General features: G+C 35.1%; 1 protein-coding gene across 1 annotated transcript in view; it reads left to right on the top strand.

The window, feature by feature from the left end:
* Window positions 1-26,018, top strand: part of DEUP1 (deuterosome assembly protein 1) — a 44,193-nt gene that overhangs the window by 6,439 nt on the left and 11,736 nt on the right. The window contains exons 2-11 of the mRNA XM_074150210.1: window positions 514-685; window positions 2,038-2,133; window positions 7,578-7,712; window positions 10,848-10,961; window positions 13,474-13,686; window positions 17,534-17,679; window positions 18,302-18,407; window positions 19,975-20,172; window positions 21,168-21,254; window positions 23,485-23,684. Coding sequence (XP_074006311.1) covers window positions 514-685; window positions 2,038-2,133; window positions 7,578-7,712; window positions 10,848-10,961; window positions 13,474-13,686; window positions 17,534-17,679; window positions 18,302-18,407; window positions 19,975-20,172; window positions 21,168-21,254; window positions 23,485-23,684 — 1,467 coding nt within the window. The remainder of the gene's footprint in view (window positions 1-513; window positions 686-2,037; window positions 2,134-7,577; window positions 7,713-10,847; window positions 10,962-13,473; window positions 13,687-17,533; window positions 17,680-18,301; window positions 18,408-19,974; window positions 20,173-21,167; window positions 21,255-23,484; window positions 23,685-26,018) is intronic.

Here is a 26,018-nt window from a genome sequence, read left to right as displayed (position 1 = left end):
TTATTATACAGGTTGCTTTGTTATTTTAGTCCATTTTCCACAAACGGAATGGGAAAACAGAATGTAAAAGTAGAACTAGCAATTAAGAATTGTGGCTCGCTTTCAAGCCAGCTGTTTAATAGCTTCCACCAATAAGCACTGTTTCCATCATTAGTGGGAAATTCTGTGCCCATAAGCAACTTAATATTCAGCTTCTCCTGCTCTTGCCCATTGAGGTTTGGGCCTGGATAATTTCAGCTCAGCTTATGCTCATTTGACAGTTGATCCCTGAAAGAGTGAGAGGATATAAACCAACATTCAAGCTCAGCAAAAAGTCCATGCTAAATACTCTGATTTTGATTCCACTTATATTTGAAGGCATTATTTAGCTTTCCAGTTTCTTTCTTTCTGATGTTGGAAAGTGGTTCTTTCCATCAGAATTAAAATAAAATCTTAGCAATGTAAATAAAAAATTGTTTTCTCCCTTATTCTTTATTTGAAAAAAATAACTTTTTCTTTTTTTTGTATTATTAGAGGTTCTCCATGTGAAGCTGAACTTCAGGAATTAGTGCATCAAATTGACATCATGGTAAACAGCAAGAAAGTGGAATGGGAAAAGAAGATGAAAGCTTTAGAAACAAAGATGGATATCCAGGATCAAGAATTAGCGAGTACCCAAAGCAAACTGGATCAAAAAGGTCAAGAGGTATTTAAGAATATCACATTCTATAAAGAAAGTATTTATTCTGGGAGTTAGTTAATAGTATGCTCTAAGTGCTCTGTAAGGAGACCTGTTTGTTCTATCATGTAAAAATACCAAACACCCTTTAAAGGTCACTAATTATCCTTAGTGTTTTGTTTTAAAGTGTGCTTCTGTTCTGAAGTGATTGTAAAAATGTCATTGGAAGTCTCATATTTCTTCTATTTCCCTAAAGTTTAAATCAAATATCCTCAGTTTAGCTGTAAAAAGATAATTTGATGTTTTTTCTAAATGCCAGCACTTCTCGTTTCATCAGAAATTTTAAATGGAAATGTACAGTTCCAAAAGTTTCACAAAATTATGTCTTTGTAATTCCTGTTTATACCTGATTTTTATCATTTTACATCATATACTGTCTTTGTATCATAATTTTAGTATTAATAGTGAAGATTAGCATTGTATTACCACTTAGACTTGTGTATCAAACTGAAAGCCCCAGTGATGTTGTCCATACTTCACATTCTTGTCTGATGAATATTCATTCAGAAGCATCAGTAAATCCTAGCACAGCATTCAGTTCCAGTTCAAGACATCTGAATTTAGGTGTTTACATGTGGGCATCCTTCTGTGAGCTGAGTCTCCAAACTGCCAGTGGGAGTTTTGAAGGTGAAATAACTCTCCCTAATGAGCAATTAGAAACTTGCCCTTAGTCATTGCAGTCAGAGGAGCCAAGAGAGTAATTCAGCTAGCCAGTCCTTAAAGCATCAATTTATTTGCCTGTACAAAGATGTTATCTGAAATATTTTAGCATATTCTGCCTAACTTCCAGCTGCGCCTCCAGAAAAACGTAGGTGTCGTGTGCTCTTTGTCATATTTCTCAGACCTCTGGGAAACTCTCAGGTAATTCAAGATAGCTCAAATGGCACTGTGCTTAGGGAGCTGAAATGAGTCTACAGTGTCTCCCGATAATTTTCCGTATGTAGTTGAAAGTCATTTATATGATTATATAAGCCATTTAAGCAAAATTTTCAGAATGGGCCACAGCAGATCGCTCGTGTAGTTGGGTCAGCAATGCTTTCATTAAATGCTCTTTCATGGCAGACTCATACAGCTTTATCATTAAATCATAACATAAGCATACAAGGAGTTTTTTGACTATAAAATCCCTGCCTCGATGCTGACATAATATGAGTTTGCGGTATCCAGTTTTATTATTAAGTTACTGAATGAATATATATTTTTAATATCTATCTTTTAAGCAATGGTCTTTTTTCAAAGTTTCAAACGACTATTCCAAAAATGACATATTTTTGGAACATTTCAGAAAAGATAAATTTGAATGCTTATTCTAACTCTAGGTAGGACTACTTCAACAGAAACTGGAAGACTTGCATAAAACTAAATACGAAATGGCTCAGAATTATGAAGCTCAGCTTAAAGCACTGAAATCTCAAGTAAGAAAAATGTCTGTTTCATTATTTTATGATTGCAGTATAAAGACCTTATACATGCTAATGATATAGATGTACCTTTGTGGATATGGGAAGGATGAATTGTGTCATATAAATGATGATGACTACAGCTTCCTACCAGGCTCCATTATCATTTCTGTACTGATATGTCCAAATTCTTTGGATGGATTTTAATGTGATTGTGACATCTGTTATGAAGACAGATATTTGATTTCCTAACTTTGGACTAATACCTTGGTGAATGAATAAAATAGATAGTTAGATTCATGCTAATAAGACTGATGCACATTAGGAATTTTAAGACTTAAACTGCTCATCATGTTTTTGCTATAATTTTTTCTGGTTTCAGTGTGCCTGATTGACAGTGGTCTGATAGCTTTCTGTAAGAGAATATAATATCAAAACTAGAGTAACCTGGATTATTGACACTGGGAATTTGTTTTGGCTTTATTTATTTCAGTGTGTGCTCACAGCCCAGAAAGCCAACCATATCCTGGGCTGTATCAAAAGGAACATGGCCAGCAGTTCAGGGGAGGTGTTTTCGCCCTCTGCTTTGTTCTCATGAGACCCCACCTGCACGACTGCATCCACCTGTGGGGTCCCCAGCACAAGAAAGACATGGACCCGTTTGAGCGAGTCCAGAGGAGGGCCACAAATATGGTCAGAGAGCTGGAGCACCTCTCCTATGAGGACAGGCTGAGAGAGTTGGGGTTGTTCAGCCTGAAGAGGAGAAGGCTCCTGGGAGACCTTATAGGCCTTCCAGTACCTAAAAGGGATTTATAAGAAAGATAAAGAGAGATTTTTTACCAGGGCCCATAGAGATTTTGAACTGAAAGAGGGTAGATTTAGATTGGATATTAGGAAGAAATTTTTTTACGGGGAGGGTGGTGGAACACTGGCACGGGTTCCCCAGAGAGGTGGGAGATGCCCCATCCCTGGAAGTGTTCAAGGCCAGGCTGGATGGGGCTTTGAGCAACCTGCTCTAGTCGGAGGTGTTCCTGCCCATGGCAGGGGTGTTGGAATAAGTGATCTTTTAAGGTCCCTTCCAACCCAAACCATTCTATGGTTCTATGATTCTATTTTGTTGTGTTTGCTCTCCCTGTATTTTTCTTTCTTCATTATTTTCCACTTCAATCATGAATCTAAATTCTTAGCAAAATTCAGTCTATTCTGTTTCTCAGATTTTAACAAGTTAACATACACAAACCTACATAGTTTTTTCCTGCTATTGTACTGTTTCCTTCATTGGATTGTCCTACCAGAGATTTAGTGTTATAATTAAAGATTTCCAATCATCACACTTATCATAGAATCATATCGGATTGCATAAATTGGATATTATTAATTTCATTTAGAGGTGATAACATCATCCAAATCCATCACCCAAACCAATAAACATATAACTTATTTTTAAGGTTATGTTGTCTTTAATTTATTTCTTTCTTTTATATATGGAAATTGATTTGGCAAACAGTTCTGTGAGTAAGCAGATAATGTTTTGGTTGGTTTTGTAATTAACACTTTTAAACATTTGGGAAAGTAGCTAGAAACAAAAGCTGTTTTATAATTTACACTAATTACAGAAAAAGAAACAACATCTTAGCATGATTATTGAGAAGATAAGCACCAGACAATGAAAAAAGGTATGACTTTTTGCCTCTAAGTTGTAAGGTACCTCTAGCAATGCAGAACTATTCCCCCAAATACAGCAGATCTCTCTTTTCTCATCCTTTTTCACATTTCCTGCCATATTTTTCGCTTTTTTTTTTTTTTTTTATCATATGCTAAAAATGACTGGGATTATGTTACATGTTGTTGCTAAGATCTTCACTGAAATTCGACTTCCTGAAATTGAAACTCCACGACATTTTGCATGAAGCTTTTGAAGTTGTTATTTACCCTAAAAGTCCTTTGCAGGGGCAAATATCATATGTTTTCTCTTTGTGTTTTTTTAAAGAATCTGACAATTCCTAACCTACAAGCTTCCCTCTGTAAACCTGATTATGCTTCATGCCAAGATTCTCCTTTTTAGTTACCACTTAGACCACCTAACCTTTCTTTGAGTGTCCTGATTGCTTCTTCTTTTATCTTTATGCAAGAAGTTTTGATTTCTAGCTCTTAAGAATATACATCACTTTCCCATTTTATGCCTCCAAGCGTTTCCTTCTCTCTTAGCCATCCTGTTTATTTTACCAAAGGTTCCAGCACTGATGCCGTTTGCATTTTATTTTCTGATTCCCATTCCTTCCCTTTCACCAAACTGTATGTCTTCATGAAATGCCCATCCAGTACACGTTGACCTCAGAAGGAAACTGTGAAGTGCCTGAGTTAGGAGGCTTACCTGGGTTTTCTAGGTGATAAACAGAAAGTTTGCCTGTCAGAACAATTCCAAGCACCTTTGCTAGATGGTAGGATTATCCCACTCTGCTCCTCAGGCTTTTACTATGTCTCCTTATTGAGTTTTTCTTAAATTACAGTGCTGCAGTGTCTACAATAGAATGACTTTAATGTTCCAAATTCCCAGCTGCACAGACTCATATCTCAAATATAGAGCTTCCCTGGCAATATTAATCTTTGCCTTGTCTCCTTTGTCTCCCTTCTTTTGGTTCTTATCCTCACTTGGAAGTTATACCTCTTTCTACACTGTATAATCTTAAGAGCTACAATTTAGTTTTGCACAAATGGTGTGAGTGTTACTATTTGCCAGTAGCATTGTGTCTTTCTCTGCAGAGGTATTCTTAAAATCCCTCCCAGGTTTTGTTCCTTCTTAATCTCGGTAGACATATAAAGGATCACTTTTTCCAGCTCTGAGAGTGCTAGGCTGTTCAGGTCAAATTTCTCTCTGATATACTGCCTCTGTAGTCCTCGGTGCTTTTTACCCTTACTATTGATAAAAGCAGCTGTTTAATGAGCAGCTTTCCCACTGAATTGATTGTGTGCCTGTCCAATGCTGTAAAACCTGTATTTTTCTTGTATTAGGAAAATAATTCCTGATGTGTAACCTGAAACTCTTAGGCCACGCTGTTGCTCTCATTCAAATGTACAACATTTTGCCATAATTAAGTAGCAAAAATGTTAGGGGTTCATCTTCATTACTTTCTTCCTTCATTTTTTTTCCTATATATATGTTTAGTAGTTATTCTCATTTTGAAAATTACAGAAATCCCTCAGTGAAAGAGCAAGAATCCATTCTTGCTCTAAGCACTTTAGCAACTAATTGCCTATCATAGACATTTAAAAGCTAGATGGCTACATCTGAGCTACCTCGGGCTCCCTTTAGAATCAATGCAGGGAAATGGACACCCCCGGAATATAATTCATGTCAGTGTATGATGAGAATTTAAGATAGCTGAAAAGACTAAGCATTTGGAGGCAGCTTTTTCTAACACAGAGTAGCTCAAGCTTGGATGTCTAACTTTTAGAAATCTAATCTTAGATGGATTCTACCCCAGAACTCATGAAAATGCTTCATCTTTTTTTTTTCCCACTTGTACAACATGCAAATATAACAACTTAGATCTTATTTTTAAAGCAAATATCTAGCATTAAATGGAAAGATTCTTGGCTTTTATCTAGTTTCCGGTCATGATAACATCCAGTCTATAATCTGTCTGAAATATCTTACTTTCATAAAATAAATCTAATATGCAAACTAAATTTTCTCATTTTGGCCATTCTGTTCCCTTTTAGACTGATTTGCCGAAGTGTTGGATCCTGTACCTCCTGGCCTTTTTAGCAAGAACACTCTAATACCTGTCTTCATCTGAGTTTACTCTTCCAGGCAGTTCATGTATGCCATAATATATTCAAGAGCAAAACTCCTGTTATTTATAAAAGGATATCTTTCTTCCAAAGGCAATGAGTTCTGTGTTGTTTGAGCCTGGATACTCTGACGCATTTTAAATATTTTATCTTAACTGTGTTTTCTGGCAAGATCAATTTCAAACATAAGCAGCTTCTCTGCAAGACACTTGATTTTGTTTTAAAGGTGATATCTCAGCTCTGTAAGTCCATGTTACAGGATTTCTATTCAGAAATTCCAAGTTGGTCAAATCTATCCCTGGACCTCCCAATTTCATGAAACTTTCAAGTCTAGGACAATCTCTCTCTGGTCATCTTTTCAATTCTTTCTTGCTGTTCCATATTATGAGTTCCCAAAATCATCTCAAATGTCTCTAGGAAGTTTCCAGATGATTCTTTAACTCCACTTTCTGTTCTGTGTCTTTTCTGGACTTCTGGACTTCTTTGGCCATCTTTGCTATCTGCACAGACCTCAGTTGCTCACTCCAGGTTGGTTCAATAGGATTCCATTCCATTTCCAATTTCTTCCTTGGAAGTAATTTCTTTTCCAAACAGTAGTTCACTTGAGCAGTTAACAAAAATATGAGATTTTATGGATTTTGTTTGGCTAAACAAAGAACTTTATGTTAGATTCAGAATTTTTTAAGTCATATATATCGGAATTTAAAGGAACAAAAAACCAAGAGACAGGATCAGTGTTCATAGTTGTAAGCTTCTTTTCTACTCAACTTTCTTCTCAAAGTTCTTTCACTCAGCTTCTCTCAAGACAGTATTTTTAGTGTTTCCTTTGCCAATATCCTTGGTTTGTTTTTTGTTTTTTTTGTTCCAGACCAGGTGTACGTATCTCTACCAGACAATTTCACTTTGTATCTGTGAAGTATCACTACTTATCGGGCCTGTTAATGGCCGCTAGTCCCTTTGCTTGTATAGTACAGCAAAATGTTGATCAGCCGTTTTTCAGAAGAGTCTGGTATCTTCTGAAGAGGCTGGTACTTCTACTGGTACCTTCCCTTCTCTGCCTCTGACTGCTTTGCCTCTGACCATGCTTTCTTGGTAAGATCAAGAGGCAGAACTGTATTTAGTGTCTAATTCTCACAGACATTCTTTGGTACTTAATGATTCCAGAAGAATGCAATCATCACACACATAACATTTCAAGAATTTTTGTGATAAAAAAAAAACATGCGAGTGTAAAATATGTTAATGATAATCCTTCATTCCGGCTATTGAAATACCCTTTAAAAATGTCAACACAAGATGGCAGTAAACAAGTATAGAACATTTCATGTAAATATTGTAGGGGAAATGACACTGTGGTAAGAGTGCCATAAAGAATCATAGAACCATAGAATAGTTTGGGTTGGAAGGGACTTTTAAAGATCATCTCGTCACTTCAGCAAAATTAAGTAGCTGTCAAAGGAACCAGTTTGAACAGTTAGCTAACATTTATAGGGGTTTAGTCTTGTTCATCTCTAATAAATTATCTTTATTAATTGATTCTTTCTTACGTCGATTAAATATTTACAGTGCTGAAGCTGCAGTTGGTGATTCTAGTTTAAGGAAAGCTTTGTCCATATGATCATCCTTGATGGATTCTGCATGTTCAACTCTGCTTTCATTTTTAGTTTTCAAAGTTGACACATAGTTATGAAAAGCTACAGTCACATCAGTTAAAACAAAAAAAGGTTGAAAGTAGAGAAGAATATGCAGAAAGCCTAGAGACACCATCTGAACTGAACAATTTATACAGGAAACTGGAGGTAAGAATACTTTGTTACTATATTCTGATTTTAATATGCCTTTAGAACTAATTTGTGGTTTACAGTTGTAAACATTAATTTTCTGATAATTCTACAGAAATTATATAATTTTCTTGCTCTGGCAAGAAAAGGTGCATAGTTTAATATTCAGGTTTTGTTCTTTTATGCAAGTTTTATCAGTGTTTTTAGTAGTTCTATGAGTTAATATAGATAATTTTCTTCATAACTATAACTATAAATAAATTTGACTTTTTTCCTGATTTATATGGGCATGGATATTTATATTTATATGGATAATATAATCTCTTGAGGCATGAGACCTTTTACGTACACAGGATACTGTCACATAATACCTACCATTAATTCAAGTTTTATAGACCTCAGGACAACTTTGACCACGTAGGGCTAGATAGAAAAAGGATTTAGGACTAGAAAACTGCTTGTTACACACATATCTTGTCAGCAGTCTTGTGCCTGAGGCAATCTGTGACCTCCGTGCTTAGTTTCCCTAGGAAACGCATTAGAAAGGATTCGTCACTTAAAAATGCATCCCACAGAATCCAGCATACTAAGGGGGGGACTAGACAATATGAGATGCTGAGGACAGGATTCCGTCATATTCCCTGTCCCTCTGGGAGCAGGATGGATTTTAGCCGACATTCTTGGATACTGGAAGACACTAAGTTCTGATCATAGAATCATAGAATGGTTTGGGTTGGAAGGGACCTTAAAGATCATCAAGTTCCAAACCCCTTGTTGTGGGCAGGGACACCTCCCAGTAGAGCAGGTTGCTCAAAGCCCCAGACCCATCATAATTCCTGGCCTTGACTTCTCAGAGTTAGGAGTTACTTTATGATCTGTGGAATAATCAAATATTTATCGGGCCAACAGTAGAGTCAGCCAGCACAGAGAACTGGCATATCGAGAGTGTGCCTCCAAGTGGTGGCTTCTCCCCAAATACTCTTCTGGCTACATTCACTGGTGCAGAAACTGATATCCACTCTCATTTCTTATAACTGAGCGATGTAATCTCTGGCTGTGATAATTTTTGCTTCTTCGTTCTCACTTACCCAATAAATTTGCTGGTATCCTGTGCAAAGTTAAACAGCTTCAAAAGGAAGAATTCCAGAACCTGTTGAAAAATAACATTTGTTTGTTAGGTAGAAAATTAACATGGAAAGATTCTGGTTCAGGTTCTGCTTGGAGAGAAGATTATCAAACTGTCTTCCAAATGTGGGGAGAACAGTCTAACCACTAGTCTGATGAAGCATAGGAGGATCACAAAAAATAATTTACATTTTTCCCTCACCACTCTTTGTAAAGAGCATGATAAAGTAGTGTGTGCTTCAAGCATTTACTAATCTGGGTCCTGTAGGGAAAGTAAGCAGAGGAATACCAGTTGAGAGTGTGAGCTGGTTGCCTAGATGCTAAGCCTTGTGAAGATGTACAGGCTTATGATGTAGATTTATGTATACTTATGATATAGATTATTTAGAGACTTTGAGAACTTTACAATCAACAATTTGAGAACTAATAGATTTTAAGTACTTTAATACTTAAGCTGCAATTAAGCAGGGGTTTAAGATCTTTTTGAACTTGCCTATCTTCTATGTTATTCTATAAGATATAGGAATAACTTCTGTGACCTTCAGGTGACTATATCTACGTAACAGGACACATCCTAGACGCACACTAGCTCTATATAATGTTACTGTCTCTTCACAAGGAAGAGTCCTCACCATCAGAGAAGCTACTGTGCTTTGGTTGGCAGCATAGCTGCCAACATTTGCTGCTACAAGAATAATAAATGGGTTATACATCTATCCTTGACTAAATATATCACTACTGTGAAACTGTCTGATCCAGCTAATTTGAGAATGACCTTATTCAAGATTAAAATGTGAAAATAATGTAACACAAGAATAATTTGATTAATTATGCAGTATGGAAAATGAGTGCTTGGAATATATTCAGCAAATTCTAGTATTCAGGAAATAATGACTGTGTTGAAAATCTACTGAGCTCAGCAGTGCTTTAGTTAGGCCTTGAACCTGCAGTCTTCATTAAGTAGTCTGAAGCTCCATTTGTATCACATTTTGTAAAATGGGAAGATGTTTATTGGTTTAAAATGCCAAAGCAGATATTAGCAAAGCTATAACAGAGAAGATTTGTATTAATAATCTATGTTGGAAGGCATTCAATTTTGTTTCAGTAGCAAATAAAATCTTATTTTTTTAAATATGGGGAATACACCAGTTTAGGATGATTATAAAAAATCATATGTCCTTTTGGAAACATTTCCATTGTGAAAAAGGAAGGTCTCATAACAGCTTATAAGTATTATATTTTTCACTGTGTAAAATAGTATACTGTTATTTTGCTAATTCTTCAAACTAAAAGAGCAACAGCTCTAGTAACTGGAGTTCTACTTATTTTGTAGGATACTGCCTTTAAAGTCTAGTTGTGAACATAAAAGATCTAGTAAGATTTAAGAGCAAATTCAAATACACTATAAATAGAAATAGAAGTGCAACTACAAAAATAGTATTAGATAAATCTGATATAATAGAATTTGCTTAACAAGTTTTTGTTTAAACTAGGTGAACTCAGAACCAGAAGCAGCAATTGTAAAGACAGCAAGAAGTAAAATTTATCCATAATAGCTGCTGTCCCATTTCTTAAAAAAAAAAAAAAAAAAAAAAGAAAAGCAAGCACTCAAAACATTTGCCTGAATATCAAGAGTTTGATTCTCTGCTGGTTACTCTACTTGACATTGATACAGCTTTAAAGTCACAGGAACTACCCTCCAAATAAATGAGTGTATTATAGTCATAACTCTAGGATCTGCAGCAATGGAAGTGATTTTAAATATTTTATCATTTTTATTCAATGATTATGTTTACTACCTGTTTTTTTCAGATGAACAGCCATTACGACTGGATTTTTTCTGGTGGGGATGGCTGAATGGCTGGTTTATACCATCGGTCTTTTTTTCTTCCTCCAAAAACTGTGCAAAGACTATTTATTAATTAAAAAACTAGATTTTTCTTAGAACTATGCAAATTACAAAGCTATTTACATTAAAGAAAAAAGTTATTTCCCTGTGTTTACTAGCCTTGTTTTGCTGTCTTTCAGGAATTTAAGGCAAAATTAAGAGAATGGGATAAGAAGGGGACAATCTGCCAAAATTATCTTGTTTATTTAGATGCTCAACAAAAATCATTGTCCAAGAAATGTAATTTATTTCAGGTAAAATTCTTACCTTTCTACTTTAGGGAGACAAGGAGCTGTTAGCTCAGCTAGAGTTATTTTAACTTAATTTTAAAAATCTGAACACCACTGAGCTTACAGTGAATCTGACAACAAATGGATACATTGGTAGTGAATACGTTGCTTTAGGTAAGGCAGACCCATACTGAAAGATCTAATGATACATACAGTATTATATTAATATATATAATATATATTAATTAATATATATATTTATATATATATAAATTTAATTTTTCTCATGAAAGTGAGAAAATGAGTAAGTATCATGATGAAAATTACAATATTTCTGATGTTAAAGAACCTGCAAAAAGTGGTACATGTTCCTTTTTACTTTTTTAAGTATACTGTTGAGATACTTTTATATTGTATGCTATACTTTTATGCTTTACTAATAGGCAATTAATTGTGATGACAAGTTATTGAAAAATATCTTACCAAGTAAGTAGTACATGCCATTACTATGTTGACTCAAATATAAAGTTCCCTCAAATCTAAGATAGCCTTCATTTTTTTGAAGATCATAAATACACATTAATGTTATTTATGCAGAAAAATGAATTTCTATGTGCTGCTCCAAAATGAGACTTGGAGTTGTTTATCGGATCACTTAACCCTTTTTTTATCATATTTTTCAGTTTCAATTTACAATTCAGTCCTTGGTTGACTTTGTGATTCTTTTTTACTAACCAGTTTGCTTACTACTTTTTTTATTGCCTATTTTTTATGCCTATTGATCTAGCATATTTTTCTTTTTTTAATTCCTTCCAATTCAGAACAAAATAGATTTAATGATGTCTTGATGACCTATCCTGCTCTAAAAAAAAATTAGAAAATAACTTACAAGTTAACTGGGCCACAAGACAGCTCGAAAATTAAGTAAGGGGAAGCCAATTATGTAGCTAACTGGTAAATCCCCTTTTCCACTGTTACTAAGCTCATTGGATCTTAATCTAGTGAAATGCTTTCTTAGCAATTCCTATGAGACTCTACCCATATCCAGAGTTTCCAAGGGTGACAGTTAAGTTTTGGGGTTTGGGTTTGCAACTATTGAACTTCTATATAAATGTGTTTAAAAAGCAAGGTTTTGACTAGACAAAACTACTGACTGATGCATGTTGATGATAAAGTTAGACAAGTCAAAATAGACTACTCAAGGTGATCATCCACATTTTTCTGTTGAGGCTGACATTGCTGCCATCAGTGAACTTCCTTTGAAGACAATTTTCTTCAAGACTGTGCCATACCACCAACCGGTTTATTAAACAGAAATCTGAAGAACTGTTAGCCCTTAACTGTATCAAAAAGCTTTGATTGGTCCTGTGTCTTTGGCTCAAATTCCTCTTTTGTGAGGTCTTTGATTTCCAGCTGGAGTCGTGCGCTATATTTTTCACAGGATGCTTTGACATTATGATATGCCAGACTACATAACTTAGATGTCAGGGGGACCTTAATTTATTATCTATAGAAATGTAACATACCTGCAAATTTCTTTTGGCTTTTTATTTGATACCAGTGGTCAGTTCTACTTAGGTGTTCATCCAACACAAATTATGGGAACATGGTCAATGACATCAAAAGCTGTCTAACGCACGCCTTTTTGCAGTCCTTATCCATGAAATATGATATCTGGAACCCTATGTATTTTTAATATACATTTTCTTGCTCAACTTGATCTCTGCACATGAAATACGGTTTCCAGGTTATATTTTGTTGTCATTTTTCAGCTAATTCTCAGTCTTCTGAAAGATTATTGCTGCTTGTTAATCTCCCAGTAGAGGGATGCATGTGGATAATTTTTTAAACAGTAAAACCAGTTACCATAGTAATTATGCTTCTTCACGATGCCTGTGAATTCACAAATACTGGCAATACCAATTTTCTGAAGTATTGGATTTAGGATTTTAATTAGTACAAGAAACTGAACGGACGGTGGGACTCTGCAGGATGTGCAAATGATTCTTCCCCAAGTTTAAGGATAATGATATCAAAGAAATACAGTTACTGTAGTAACTGAGCTGTTTATACATGAACTCTGTAACGCTGTTCCTCCAGTCAAAGGTTAATATCTATCCTGAGGCGCTCACACACACAGCTCCTACTGAGTTCAGTGAATCACAGAGGAACATTTCGCTCAAATTATTTTTTATAGGTAACTGCTTTGAGAAGGTCATCATAATCGCCTTTTTCACATTTGGGGCTAATTAACATCGAGTGCTAGGGAAATACACAGCAGAGGAGAAAAATCCTTGAAAAAATTCTGTGCCCTTGAAAGTTTCTGAGGCATTTTTCTTACTGAGGCCAAAGAACTTCAGACTAAAACAAGGAAGTATCCTTTAGAGAAAGCAATGCAAACTCTTCCAAGCAAATACTTTTCTAAGCAAATACTGGTGAAATGGAAGTAGCTTTATGATTTTAGTAGTAATGGTTTGGTCCTAACAATTTGCATATAATTATTGAATTTAATTTAAAAGATTTTCTTGTTTTATAGAAGCAGACCCAGAATTATCAATTCCAGATAAGCAATAAGAGACAAAACCAAGAAGAGGTAATTACCTATGGACAGCCCCAAAGTGAAAAGGAAGAGTTGATTATTGAAAAGCTAAAGGCAACTGTGAATGAAATAGCAATAAACAAGAATAAACTAGAAGAGGAAAATGTGAAACTCCGGGAGGATCTAAAAATGTGCCAAAACCAATGCAAGGTAGTAATAGTTTTTCTTTCTCATGACGACTGTGGAATTAATGTTGGAGAATTAATTACTTAGGAGTATACTTTAAAAAGTTGTACTGAGATGCCTATATAAAAGATCTGTACATTAGGTACATTCTTTGCAGGAACACAGAATGAGCTGTGAACAGTACAATTTGTTGAGTAATGCTTGAAGAGAAAGCAGAAGCATGTTTGATATGGAGTGGTATATTTTATTCTTGTCTGTTTATCTAGGGGTTTATAACTTTCCCATATCCGTAGAATCTACAGGAATTTAGCCTAGTTCACTTGGTTCCTTGAATATAAATGACTTCTATGACATCTCTTTATCTGATTTACACCTTGTTGTACACTGTGCCATATAGCTAATAAATAAGTGTATGGAAAAGTGTGTGGTATACTTTATTATTGAGAGATTTTGCAGTCAATGAATTTTTAAGTTGCCAGCCATGTGAAGAACCATCAGTTTTTATCTTATCCCTAGTTTACCGTTTCTCAACATAGCACTGAACTGTGAAGACAGCCATTTGGGCCACTTCTTTGGGTCGTGGTATATGAGTTCTGACAAGATTAAGACAATACAAGATCTTTACAGCATTTTTTACTAGCTATGCTTGAAACAGATCAGGAATGAGATTCTTGTTGCTATTTTTTGCTGGTAGCATATATAAATTATGCTTTTGTTTATTTATTTAAGCACTTCAAGGTTCAGTAATATATTGAGTGGCCTATAGTAACTTCAGCTCTTTCTGGAAAAAAATAATCTATTTCTGTTTATAGGCAACCTTGCAGAGTTATAATTTCATATGCAATCTACTTTACAGGAATTAACATATATATAGTGGAGGTTAATTTCAGGTGTTGTCAGAACTGCCAAGTTTAGCGTGTGTGATGTTTATACATATCATTTGCACATTAGCTCACAGAATCATGTGCATGTATACAAGCTGTGGGTATGAAAGGAAAAACCTCCGTTTTGGGGCCTGCTAAAGGGCTGACATCAAAAGTACTGGGACTAGAATAGGGAGTGAAACAAATCATGGCAGCTGGAGCGGGTGGATAGATGCTGTACAATGGAGAGAGTAGATGTCATTCTGCTGTAGCCTTTAAGAAAATCTTCAAGGGAGAGGCCTTTTGGAATCGTGTCAATAGAATAAAGGAGCTGTAGGAAGCACTGAAGACATTTTAAGTAGAAGTGGAGGTAGATGTGCATAACATTATCAGCTAAAGGGCAGGAAGTTGCAGAGTAGCTGTGCTGGTGGTGTGGAATACCACTGGGTTAGTTAGAAGGGCCACATTTGCAAATAAATGCAGAAGGGAAACACCGAAGTAAAGTCAATGTATGTTGAAAACGTGTAGCTCAGAGAAAGTATTTTTCCGGAATGTCTGTATGAGAAACAAGGAAGTGCAAGGCCTGTTGTCAGCCAGAAGGAGTAAGAGGTTTGTGCGAAGGAGTGCTGGGTGGAGGATGGGAATAGATGGAGCTGATGTGGGTAAAGGAGGGAGGAGTAAATGGAAATCTTGGTGGGGAGAAGGCTGATGGCAATGGCAGCAAGCCTGGTATTGTGCCTCATATATCTTCTATGCCTATGACCATTTTCCATCTGCTTCTAAATATTTCTCTTATACTATTAATTAGCAAGGAAACAGTGATAAAGTGAAATGTATGGAAGACCAGTTTGTTGGCTGTAAAGAAAATATGAACGTTAGAAGATCCAAGCTGAGACTGCAGACTATTTCTCTACCTTATGAATGGTCGGACAAACTTAATTGCAGCCATATATGAGAGGCAGCCTGAAAACATCACACAGGAGGCTTGGTTCTTGGAAGTCTGCATTAAGTCAGCTGCTGGACACTAATTTACATAGAAATAGAGCATATAATTATATTTAAAAGGTTGAACAGCTTTGACTAGAAGTAAAACATGAGCTGATCAGGAACTTTTTGATACCAAAACTTCCTTTTGGTATCAAACACAGCAAGCTAGTTAAAGCAAAACTTTTCACAGAAGAAAAGAGAGGGCTTGGTAAATTTTTCAACTTGAAAAAGATTTTTAAAAGTTTTTCATTAGCTATTTTCTAAACAAAACCTAAAGTTTTCTGGTTCAAAATTAGTTTTCATTTTGGTGTTTTAATTAAATGCAATAGATATTTCCTAAAATAATAAGTGGTACATCTCTAAATTATTTTTTGAAGTGATGTGTGAAGCTCTTGACCTGAAGTTCTGTTTCAATTATTATTGTGACTGCTGCTGTGGCTGCTGTTGCTCATGCTGTTATTATAATTCACAGAAGAAAATACAATTTATGTAAATATGTATGATGACTGCAGTCTGCCACAGATGATATGAGTTTCACTATGCAATTGTGCAGCATTCATTCCCCTTATCTACCCCAGAACGAAATCAGAGGGGTAACCCCCAAATTCATATATTATGAAATAGTTGTGGCTATTTCTTGAATGTTGAAATCATGAAGATGATCACAAGCAAGTCTTGCAGACAATTTTAACGATTCATTAAGCTTTATTTCACTTGAATATGCCCTGACTTGCATTTCTGAGTTTAAAAAAGCGCTCTCAGCCTTAATTTAACAAAGGATAAGATGAATGAATCTGTATATGCAGTCCCTATAAAAAACGTAAAAGCGCTTCATATCTGTCTTCGGCAGCCCTTTCAGCCAGAGGAAAACCACAGGCTTCTTGGAAGGAAGGTCATTCTCATATGAGGCTCTAAGGGAAATAGAGCTTTGAAGTTCCTTGCATGCGGTGTCATTTTTGGATTCCAGTTGTCTTTTGAAAGTTTAAAGGCTTTATTTTTGCTTTTAAACATGGAAACTATATTAAAATAAAATGAAGAAGTGATGAAAAATACTACTGTTTTTATTGCAGTAGTTTTAAAGGCAAAGGATCAACATCCTTGGAAAATCTTTTTTTTTTGTCTGCTTTTGGATCTTGGGTGAGAGGAAATAAGTATTCTCTGGATATTATTATTGTAATAATTTTATTATTATTGCTAATTTTGTTATTTGTGGCTTAGATGTCCAAGTTATTATCTTTGGTTTTGGTATATGCTGGGGGAATTCTGATTTTTTGGGGAATTAGGATTTTGTGATGCCAAATATAACATGTATCTTCAGGTTGTCTATCACATTATCAATCAGAAATTAAAGGTAAAATAGAGACAAGATTTTTGGAGTCCCTAAGAAAAATCCTTTTGTGATTGCTTTAAATTTTGTAGTGCTCATTTAAATAAGCAATTAGCTCCGTGTAGATAGAACTAGTTTTGGAGATGATTGAGCACACATCTTATCTAAGTACTTAAGTCTAGATGTGTCTGCTCCAAGCTTCCAGGCAATGGTTAATGAAGACATACACCTAATCCTGCCTTTCTATAGCCTTGTAGTTTTCAAGCTTATAAATTTGGAAATGCTGTTAGGAAAACAGAAAATGCAAGTTACTTACGGCACTAATTCCTGCACGTGAAGCATGTTCTAGAGAGAAGAACCTGCTGAAACAAGGAGACTATATATTATTTTAGATGCATTTAGTACAATAAAGAACTTCTGAATGATGTTTCCTATGATAGTTTCAGAGATAGATGCATTGGAACATTGCAAGAGCTAAAGAATATTCAGCATCATATTTTTTTAGATGACATTTCTGGAGAAAGGAACTGACATGAAAGCAATGCCTTTTTCAGAAATGAAACTCAAAATAAAAGCATGTATGTACTTTCACACAAATTATCCAGGTATTGAAAATTATGTGTTAAAATGCAGCATTTTGAGCTACTACTGTCTCATTTTATTTAACTCTTTGTGTATTTGCTTGTTTCTTTAGAACATGGAGGCAGACTTTTCAGAAATGAGAAATGAGCTGCGGTCACGGGATGCTCACTGGGGAAGGATACAACTGGAATGCCAACAGCTGCATACAGAATTATTGAAAATCAGAGAGTATAAAGATATGCAGGAAAGTCAAATACAGTATGTATGTTGAAGACTATTTAAATCAACAAGTACTTCTGAGCTAATAACTTTTCTTACGTTTGATTTAAATTAAGTCTGTTTAAAAAGATACTCTGGATTCAAATGTTAGATTCTAAACAATTTTGGAATAAACATTTTCATTAGCAATTATATATGACAAGATTGCAGGCAATAGATGCAGGCTCTGTTAAAAGGCTTTAATGCTGCCTAGATCTTTACAAATCGGTGCATTTCATTTATTTCTATTTATATATTTACAGCTCCTTTCATTTTCTCGGCATTAAAACACTTTGGAAGTATTGCGATTAAAATTCTCCCTAACCTCCTTGGAGTAAAATGTTCATCTTCTTATGATTTATCTAATCTACCATAGCTATTTGAGATTATATGAAATACTAATCTACAAGACATTTCAGGATTCTTTCTGCACGCACTCGCATTGTCCTTAATCTCTAGATATCTTCCAAGATCGAACCTGATTTAGGTCAAATCTTTTCAATGTTTTTTTTTCCATCAGTGAGCAGGTCTTCCAGAGTTTTACACTGAGGAGAGGATACTGTAAGGTAAAGGTTATTGAATGTTCTGCTTGTTTCATGTTTTGTTTATTTCTTATTTAAAGGCATCAATCATCTTGCTTGCAACTTGCTGAGCAACTAGAAAATAAAAACACTGAGTTATTACTATTGGCACAAAGTCAAGAACACCAACGAGAAGAGCTAAACAAGGTATTTCATATTGTTAAGTATTTCCAGATCTTAAGTTCAATGTGTGATTTTAAAAAGAGAGCAGACTACTGACCTTGGCTATGTCCATACACAGAAGAGATCAGGTGGATAAATTGTGGCTTCAGGAGAGTATGAAGTTTTCTTATATGAAAAAGTTTTCATATATAGTTGCATTTCTGGAGGTAGTTGTATCGCCGTACAGCTGACATTCTGATTGTGTGCACAGCCATCTACTTCACTGGAATAATGGAAGAGACCATGCCTACGCATACTCAGATAATACCTTGCAAGACGTAAACCCTCCAAGGCTATGAGTAGTTCGTAGGCTATAGGAGGTAGGTAGTAGTTTGTACATGGTCTCAGATGTAAGATACGTCAACAGATCAACTGATACAACTCACTGGGGCAGGTACCCCACAAGGCTGAGCTTAACCAGTCACCTGCTGCACGGTCTAGGGCACTGCTCTTTTGTTTGAACTGTTCATCCCGTTGCATTGCACATTTCTGAAGTGCTGCGTGTGACCAGTAGTGGCATGGCACTGTGGGATGGATTATGTCTTGGAAGGCCAAAACAATTCAGGAGTAGAGGATTCTCAGGACTCATCTCACAGGCATGTTGTGGTTTTGCTGAGTAGCAATGTAAGCAGGAATATCTCTAATTGCATGCAGCTGACTTGGATGCAGCGATTTTGGCATGATGGTCATGATCTAGCTCTTAAGTTTTTCACATCTACGTCTATTTGTTGACAATTCTAGAATTTCTGTGTAGTTTGCATAAATAAAAATGAAATGCCATCTGCTACCAATTGTGCACAGTACTGCGAGGAATTATTAAAATGGGTTCAAAGGTTGTTATGCTGCCTTTTGTAGTTTTGTTTCTTACATAATACAAAAATCTATCAGTACTAAATTGTTGGTTATGGTAGGAAGATTATGAGAACAACCTTTGTGTTGATTCTTTGGAGAACTCTGCACAGGAGATAGTGCAGAAAGTTTGACCTTAAATTTTATATATAATGGCAGGAAAGATCCTCATAAAGTAATTTACCATATACATTCTTTATTTCTAACATAGTTTCTCATTAAAGAGTCTCTAGGTTGATTTATTTATATTGCTCCCAAGTTAATTTAGGCCGCATTAAACTTATTTTAAACCGAAATTAACTTAGGAGCAATATAAATAAATCATACTTAGGTTTATTGAATGGATATTTCCTTGGATATTCTTTGCCATAAATTCCAATTCTTAAAATTAACATCATTTTTATTACATTCTTTTTAAATCTTAATTTAAATGCCTTGTATTATGTTCTAAAATTGACAAATACTGTTCTAATACTAAATAGGCAAATGAAAACACAAGAGAAGGATTGAAAAAAGATGTGAACACAAAGCCGTGTGCACTGACTCATGAAGACATTTTACTATAAAATCTCAGAAGTCTCTGATTTGGTTAGAAGAGTTGGTATCTTGGAAGCAACAGCAAAAAAAGCCACTAGTAGGTAGTAAGCGATGCAGTCATATTTACTGCACAACCTTTTTTCTTTTTGAAACATATTTGCTACAGATAAGAAACCATCTTTATCGAGAGGAGCAGTCCCATCGCTCTGAGCAGGAAAGAATGAAGACAGAAATCTCTGACCTGACAGAAGAGCTTCATCAGAAGGAGATCACTATAGCAACTATCATGGAGAAAGCTAGTCTTCTGGAAAGACAGTTAAAAATGGAGTTAGAGATAAAAGACAAATTGTTAGCAAAACAACAGGTATGCAAGCAGGCAAAACCAGCCTAGATTGTTTTACTCCACACTATTGATAATGACATACATTATCTGTGAAAGAAGACATTACATTTCGTGCTGTAGTTTCCATCAGCAGTGCTGTAATATCTGTGAAGTATTATTAAAGCAGCCAAATTGATACTGGAACAAGAAAACATCAGTAAATGTCAACTGTACATCAAAATTGCTGTTCCTTCAGACCATCAAACTTAGTTATCATTTCAACATGCAAAAGATCTTGAAAACTTTATCATTAGAACCATTTACTAGAATGTTTCCTAATTTTTCAAGTTCTTTTAATGCTTTTTGAAGAGCGTTACAAATCTACGTAGAAAAGTCTGGTAATTTTAAAGCTGAAAACTGTAAGATACCAGTGTTTTAATGGCAAATTTCAGTTTTAGAAAGAAATATGTTACCTTCATTACTTAGTTCTGTAAACCAAAAGAACCTTCTTATTTAGAGTTTCTGGGTGTCTCTGGGTTTTCCGAGAGGGTCACTGCATATGTAATTAATTGTAATTAATGTACTACTTTACTTTTGACAATAGGAAAGTTAGTGTTTGGGAAAATGAGAGACACCTCCTACTTTGTGGCACTCTTTGCCAGGCCATGTTCCCTGTTGTGTCACTGAAAGAGGGGATGTCATTGCTAGGCTTCATGTCTAGGAGTCCAGTTTCAGTGGCCTGCAAAATCTGTCCCTCTTTGTATCTCATAACTGCATGTGACCTCCCTTATTTTCCTAAGTGATTACATCTTTCAAAAAGGTAAATAAAATCAGAGGCATTACATTTGTATAGCTTTTATAGATGTTTTGAGTCTTCTTTCTGCTTTAGTATTGCTGTATTTAAAAAAATTATTAGTTAGTTTCATAATTTTTTATGTATATCTTGTAAAATTGAACTTATATGTATCTATACTCAGTGTTATTTCCAGTTAACAGTAATATTCTTGTATTTAACTAAGAAATTAATCTTTTCCTAGTTGTTGGATTTCCAGTACAGAGTTATCAAATCTGAAAACACACATCTAAAAGAGATGGTGGAAAACCAGGAGTGTAAAAGTTGCACGGTAATTTTTTTTAATCTATGCAATATGCAGAACAGTTACTTATATTTATTGTAAATGTAGACTGAGATCATGGCAGATTTAGATATTTCTGGCTTGCATTAAAAAAATAAATAAAAAGAAGGTGTATGACATAATCAAAAGCAAGTGGTGTTCACACACAGCTTGGAGGTGGGTATAGCTGAGAATAATTTTGACCTTAATAGTAGTAAAGTAGAAATAAGCTAAATTTTTTAGTAACTGTCTAGACACTAAACAGTTTCTGGGCACCTATTTTTTGTAAGTGATGCCACTTCTTTCAGAAAATATTTATTTTTAAACAGTCATCATTCTCACAGATACAAAAATATGTCCCTTTTTTACTATTTTACGCCTTTGTTCATATGATATTTACATAACAGTGTAAAAAAATGACACATTTTGTCCCCACGCAGTGTATTTTCAGAGTTTAGTATTTAATTCTCTCCAAACAGGAGATATTTAAAGTTTAATTCATAAAAAGTGTGCCATAATATCAGGTAGAACTATAGTTTAGATGGATATAATAAATATTATATAAGGTGCTTTCCACAAAAAGCTTCAAAACGTCCCGTGCTTACAGAACATCTGCAGTTATTGTATCTATCACTAGAAAAAATACTGGGATGTTACTTGTAAATACTGCTGTAAATACATCTTCGGGGGATTTGTAGCATGTTAATTGTCTTACTGTAGACTGACAAATGCATGAAAGAATGTCACATTTTCCACACCCTTAGAATTGCATGTATGTCTATCAAGTGATGTATTACCTATATATACATATACAATATTATGGATATACTGAATTTCACTGAATTTCACTGAATTTTTTAGAGTTGGAAGGGACCATAAAGATCATCTAGTCCACCTCCCTGCCGAAGCAGGATTGCCCAGAGCATGTTAGAGCATGTTACTCAGGACTGCATCCAGGCGGGTCTTGAAAATCTCCAAAGAAGGGGACTCCACAACCTCCCTGGGCAGCCTGTTCCAGTGCTCTGTCACCCTCACTGTAAAGAAGTTTTTTTCTCATATTTGAGTGGAACCTCCTATGTTCCAGCTTGTGCCCATTGCCTCTCGTCCATAAGTATGTGTAGATATGATATATTATTGTGGAAACATCCATGGATGTGTGGATCCATATCTAGCTCTACAGTGATATTCTTCATGAAATTTGAGAAGAGCTGTATGACAAGAGTCCTTGCAGATATCACCTGTTTGTTAAATTTTAACAGTAAAATCCAGATACTAGATATATCAAGGTCACTACACGTGTCAATGCCTTTGGGGATTTAATAATTATTTCCTGCTTGGCTAGTGTATTGTGAGGATCTAAACATTAAAGATTGGGAGGTATTTGGATATTAAAATTGCAGGGGCTGAAGAGATTTTTACGGATGTGTTTGTACAGTACAGTAGAGCCCTCAAACTAGTGCCAGGCTAAGTCAGTGTGGTGTAAGGCATCATCAGGCAGGGTTACCCCTTTAGATTTTAAAAGCAATGTAGCTGTGCCAGCTCAGTTTTGGGGTTCATGCCATTATAACTGTACTGCTCATTCTAGAGCTATTAGTGGCAGGGTGACATAGCACACTCCTTCCTCTCTTCTCCCTATCCTTGCACAAAATATTAAATTTTCTTATACTTTCTGGCACTTCTGTGCCAGCTTGGTTCATAAATTTCCCTTAAAACTAGGTAAGCAAGGCAAGGTTTACAGGAAGAGATGACATCAGACCAGTTAGTGCAAGGAATAGACAAGCCTTCTTACAGGCACGATATTAAATTGTGCCTGTAGACATACCCTGTATGTAGTATAGTAATGAACTAATATAATTTTTCTTGTTATTTTTGGTGGAATTGTTACTGGAGGGAGCAATACAGTCTGCAGCTATAGCTGTTATGGCTGCTTTTATGTCATAAGTTTTACAAAGCAAGCAATGAATTTACAACAATAATATTTTGAATGTATGTTTGTTGAGAAATTTTAATTTGTTTTATTGTGTTACAGAGGCTGCTATCCCTTCTTTCCCATTTATCTAGTGGGGTTTTTTCTGGAGGCAATTCTCTTGGTTTACTCTAAGTGCTGCATGATTATATATGGTGGCTAGGTCTTTCTTTAGCGTAGAACATTGTTTTGTGTTTGCTTGTTAGAAACACTAACATCCATTTATTGAGGAAAAAAATTACTATTTAATGATATTTTTATCTGCTTTCACAGAGTATAGATTTATCTAACAAAGAACATGGAAATTTCAGAGCTTCCATTAAGAAACTGGAACATGAGAATGTAAAATTACAAAATAGTCTTGTTAAACTAAACAATGACACCGAAACATCAATACTGGGTCACATGGATACGTATGGAGAAACAGAGCACAGCTACCAAACCCATTCAAAGATGCAAGAAAAGGAAGAGAGGTAATATTTAGATTGTACACATATATGAAACTACCTGTAATTTCTTTGGAAGCATTTAACTAGGCCAAGCTGTTAAGCTTTTTTTTCTGTCTCTGTTCATTCAGAACTCCAACCAACACAAATATCAGACCTAGCTAGTATATTTGTAAGAATTTCCTACATTTTTCTGGGTGGCTAACTGAATTTGGCAATAAATGAAGTCCCAGAAATGTTTGATCATTATTTTAATATTTGTCACATGGAACAACTTAAAAAACTTTTTATGTGCTGCTTAAGTTATTCTTAGTTCCAGTTTTTGCAAAACAGGACAGAATGTATTTTTACTGCCAAATAAAAACAAGACAAGGAAAGGACATAAAAACCAACATGAGAGGTAAACTTCTCCACAGGAGGTTATCTTAATAAGCAGTTTGAACTACAACTCCCGCTGAAAAGCTTTGTGTCCTGCCAATTTCATTTGTTGGAAGTTTCATTAAATGTATTTTAATGCCTTGTCTAGTTTTGGTGTTCTTGGGTGACCTGATTTTTAAAAGAAACGTAATTTCGGATGCCCTGAATAAATCATTACTACAATAAACTCCTTGTTAGGGAAAAATAATGAGACTTAAGAATATTCAGGCTCCTAGAGAATGTATTGTAGTGATGACTTCCTTCTTCATTCCCTGTATTCAGTGAAGCACTGAATTACCTTGAAACATGTTATAATCATGGCATTGCAGTAATAAAAGGAAAATTAAACTCCCTGCTAAAGAATATTTCACAGTATGGGAGAGTAAAAATTAATGGGGAGCTAAATATTTTGATCATTTGTAATTAATAAAGAACTTACATGATAGCGCTAATGTAAAACAGTTCTGTGAAGTAAACTTTAAATAATTGGAGCCAAAGTTGTACAGGTTAAGATTTCAAACTCATACATTCAGTCTTTGGCAAAACTTAAAGATATTTTTTTTGTTCTGTGAAATAGAAAGGTGTCCTATAGTATGTAGCTATATTCTCACCTAAAATTTCCTTTTAGATATGATATTTAGGGTTGAAGGTAGTATTCATGTGTATGTAAATATAAATATTATATGTTGTACATACATATTTTTATATATATACACACACACACAGAGATATGGAGTTTCAAATGATGTTGAAGGTTTTGCTGAAACAAATATTTAGAAACCAGGATACAGACTGTTCTGCGCCTGTAGGTCTCATAATTTCACCAAAAATTGGTCAGCGCAATTTTTGCTCTTGCAAAAGTGAGAAAAAGTAAGCGTGTTTTCCCCCATTTTCTTAGGAATTATACTTGCTGTACATGAGGAACTGTGAAATTTCATTCATGAGAATTTAAGTGTAAGAGACAGTAGAACTACGCAGGGCTTTGATTTCACAGCTGTTGAAGACCAATGTTAAACCAAAAAACCTGGGAGAGAGAAACCTGGGAGAGCTAACTTTCCTCACCACACAAATCTCACCCACGCTACCAAACACAATTTAAATTATGATTCTAATTAATCTGATCAAACAGATACATTGAGCCTGATTTTCAGGATCTAAAACATAAATTTGATTTCCTAAATGAAAAGCTATTTAGCTAAATAAATACATACACAGATTTCAAAAAAATGTGCAAATTCCATGTGTCCTATATATACACATCAGCCAGGCAGTCTTTTGAAGCCTGGGCCTTCTCTGTGCTGTCAGTTCTCTGCTCCCAAACAGGGAACTACCTCAAGATTTTCTCAGAAAACTAAAATTTAATTTTCACTCACCAAATGTATGCGGATAAACCAGACAGTTGATGTTGGTTGAGTTAAACTCTGGGGTATGTTTTATTTTATTGTGAGCATAAACCATGTTATTTCTGTTTTAATTTTCAGTTCTGTTTCCATGGTAATTATAGCACCAGAGAAAGGGCAAAAAGACTTTTTTTACGTTGTAAAAAAATAGAAAACATAGTGTTTGTACAAGGGATGTGTGTTTGTGTTTTAAATAGCAATTTTCAGAAGCTGTACTTTTTGTTTCTCCTATTTGCGTTCAGAAACCTGGACAGGTTTGCACAATGCAAAAAAATATGTCTTCAACCAAGTATATTCTATAATATTTTTCAGGCGTGTCTCACAATAAGTACTAGAATCCTAAGCATGGGCACAGTCATTAGTTAGATGGGAGACCTCTAGAGAAAATACAGGAAATTGCAGGAAATTGCATTGGCGATTTAGAAAGAGACATGATTTCTTCTTTTTTGCAGTATACGGTGAATTTCTAAATATTACAAAGTAAGATATGCAGGAGCGGCATCTTTTTGCTGAAAAAGACTGTGGCCACATCCTACCTGTAACC

Source organism: Numenius arquata, chromosome 1 (assembly GCF_964106895.1).
Source record: "Numenius arquata chromosome 1, bNumArq3.hap1.1, whole genome shotgun sequence".
NCBI classification, from domain to species: Eukaryota; Metazoa; Chordata; class Aves; order Charadriiformes; family Scolopacidae; genus Numenius; species Numenius arquata.
Note: the sequence above shows the minus strand (reverse complement) of the source record. Positions and strands in the feature narration are given on the sequence as shown.